At 40.8% G+C, this 3,087-nt stretch overlaps 1 protein-coding gene across 2 annotated transcripts in view; it reads left to right on the top strand.

The window, feature by feature from the left end:
* LOC107728933 (E3 ubiquitin-protein ligase RNF31-like) overlaps positions 1–3,087 on the top strand; it is a 22,270-nt gene that overhangs the window by 8,131 nt on the left and 11,052 nt on the right. For both annotated transcript variants that reach the window (XM_016539281.1, XM_016539275.1), the window contains exons 14-17: positions 1,497–1,670; positions 1,820–1,918; positions 2,091–2,180; positions 2,431–2,545. In XM_016539281.1, the coding sequence (XP_016394767.1) occupies positions 1,497–1,670; positions 1,820–1,918; positions 2,091–2,180; positions 2,431–2,545 (478 nt within the window). The remainder of the gene's footprint in view (positions 1–1,496; positions 1,671–1,819; positions 1,919–2,090; positions 2,181–2,430; positions 2,546–3,087) is intronic.

Below are 3,087 nucleotides of genomic sequence, written 5' to 3' on the forward strand. Positions count from 1 at the left end.
TGTAACACTCCAAAGAGAAAGGAAAACTTGAAATCGCATCATATGACCCCTTTAAGCAAAAATATCACGATTTCACGGTATTAAGGTGTTGTTGTTACAGCTCTAAAATGTGTTAATTTGAAATGTCTGGGTAAAAAAAAAAAATAAAAAAAAAACTGACCAATATATTTTGAGCAACATACAGAATATTTGGAACAGTAGTATTTGTTTATTTTTCTTTGATTTGTTTCTGAAATGTGGGCTGTCCTGCAGCTTTTGATGTGGATGGTTGATTTGCTGCTAGAGCTACTGCTGCCCTAAAAAGAAGAAAAATAAAGACTGACATCTTTTTTCAAAGTTATTTAATCTTAGTTATATTATTCATATACATATCCTTTCATATCTTTTTTGTATTTTCTTATACATATTTTGTTTTAAAATAACCAAATGTGAAGCAAAAACAGAATGTTCTGACTAGCTTTGTGAAATTATACTACATGCCTTAACGAAACAAACAGCAGAAGCTCTGAATGGGACGCAGATTCACTCTCTGACAGCAGGAGGCGCTGATACAGCGTTTCCTTGGTTATCGCAGTAAACAAAGCAGAGCTGTGCTGAAACACTGCTTTAATGTGAATTATACGAGATGAAAAGAAAATACCATCTAAACGTTTCTGAAGACAGTCAGTTCCCCTCAGAAACATTCATATAAACCCCCAAATCAATATTTAGGATTTTCTTCCAATAGTTCGTGCATCACGAACAGTGAGTGTGATCTGCCTGCTACAGTATTTTTCTCTGTAACGTTACATCCGTCTTCAGCGTTTTTCTCAAATATTGCCAATTCGAGAGAGAGAGGGAGAGAGAGATGAAAGTTGCGTGTCTGTGCGTCTCTCTTTACAACGAGTGAGTTTACTTCAAAAATAGCGATTTTATCCTCTCGTTGCTGGAAAATATAATGTAGCGATTCGATATTTAAACTATTATTAATAAAAGTTGCGGGGCAGCATTGACCAGATTCTTTTCTCCTGGATGTGTGAGCTGCGCGATCTCCGATATATGTGTGTGTGTGTGTCAGTAAGCAGAACGGTAATTAAAGGCTCTAATGCACACCAGTATAGGTGTGTGTATTGTAGGAGCTAGACGACGTATGATGACGTGTGACGGCATAGTATTGGTGTCCCAATTCTTAGGGGAATATTTTCACCTCTACCCCTTGACACTCTGTTTCAAGGGGCAAGGGGAAGGGGTAGGCGGAGGGGGTATAAAATAGAATTGGGATTGGGCCTAAGTCATCATTTATTCACCATTATTTTGTTCCAAACCTGTACGACTTTCTTTCTTCTGTGGAACGCAAAAGAAAATATTTTGAAGAATTTTGGTAGCCGAACAGTTTTGGTTCCCATTGACTTATATTGTAATACTTGACCATGTAATGGAAGTCAACAGGAATAATAATGTATGTGTGTGAAAGTACCTTACATTAAGTCAGGACTGTTTTTTTGTGTCTTTCTTAGATGCAGTCTTTGACATCGTGCCAGTGCTCTGTGTGCTGTGGATGTTTCAAGCAGCATTTCACCATAGCGGTGAGGGACAAGCACATCAGAGACATGGTGTGTCCTGTCTGCACAGAGCCTGACATCAACGACCCTGAGCACCTGAACAGCTACTTCTCCACTCTGGACATACAGGTACTGCAAGAGAGAAAAAAATATATAAGGATGGGCAGTGCAATACTGAGCCTTAACACAGCAGCATTATAACTGGGCTTCAAACTACTCACTGTGACGTATGAAACGATCTTTTGTGTGTGTGTGTGTGTGTGTGTGTGACTGACCAGCTCAGGGATTGTCTTGAAACGGACGTGTACGATCTTTTCCACACGAAACTGACTGAGCAGGCTCTCATCAAGGACCCAAAGTTCCTGTGGTGCAGCCATGTGAGTGACACTGCCTCCTTGCACTTCATCACTGTTCATTTCTTAGAGATTGCGCTCATGCTCAAACAGCTGTAGTTTCATTCAAGCGCATTTTACAGTGATCTGAAAAGAGGTGCATGATGTGAGTTGTCTTCATGTTTGCATCTCTTTCACTCTCTTCTCATTTTCACAGTGCTCATATGGCTTCATCTATGATGGCGATCAACTCAAGGTCACCTGTATGCAGTGCAGGAAAAGCTTCTGTGCTCAATGCAAAAAACCAGTAAGAAAGCGAGAAACGGATATGTTGGGGAGTAATTAAAAGTACTGAAACGAAAAATTCACCTGTTTTTTCATAGAATGACAGTAGTCAGTAGCTTCAAAATAGTTTTGCAAATGCAATAACACATTATGTTTACCAGCAAATCAAAAACATACTCTAATATGTATGTGTAATGACAAAAAACTGAACAAATACTTCATTGAATTATGGAAGTTAATGTTTTAGTCTTTCTGTCTGCCTCTCTTTGCAGTGGGAGGCACAGCATATGGGGCTCTCGTGTGAGCAGTTCCAGCTGTGGAAGCGAGAGAATGACCCCGAGTACCAGAAGCAGGGCTTGGCTGGATATCTGCGTGACAATGGGATCAGTGAGTCACCTTTTGATCTGCTCTAGAAGCCTGTCGGACCTGTGCTTTCACTCTTCTAATCCACATATACTCACAGCTAACAGTACCGCTGCTATCACCGCCCCTGTCCCATTCTGACTGCCAGAATATATCTGAGCACAATTACCAGGGGTGTGGACTCGAGTCACATGACTCGAGACTTGACTCGGACTCGAGTCCCAGATTTGATGACTTGCGACTCGACTCGACATAATTAAAGAAGACTTGAGACTCGACTTAGACTTTGACAGCAATGACTCGAGACTTGACTTGGACTTGAGCCCTGTGACTCGGAAAGACTTTATGATCAGATCAAAGTCATTATAGACGCGTCCCTGCAGCGTGTTTGCACTTGACTGGCAATAAGCCAGAGACTGCATTCAGGGAGCGCTGGATTTATAGGCTAGTATACATTAATGGAGTAATAACATAACTTACGACAAAAGAGCCGAGATAAGAAAAGAAAAAAAAATGACATTATTCGTCTAGCGATCTCCGCTCGTGAAAAGCGCTGCCCTGTCCGT

This window comes from Sinocyclocheilus rhinocerous, unplaced genomic scaffold (assembly GCF_001515625.1).
Source record: "Sinocyclocheilus rhinocerous isolate Xijiao unplaced genomic scaffold, SAMN03320098_v1.1 scaffold1785, whole genome shotgun sequence".
Taxonomy (NCBI): domain Eukaryota; kingdom Metazoa; phylum Chordata; class Actinopteri; order Cypriniformes; family Cyprinidae; genus Sinocyclocheilus; species Sinocyclocheilus rhinocerous.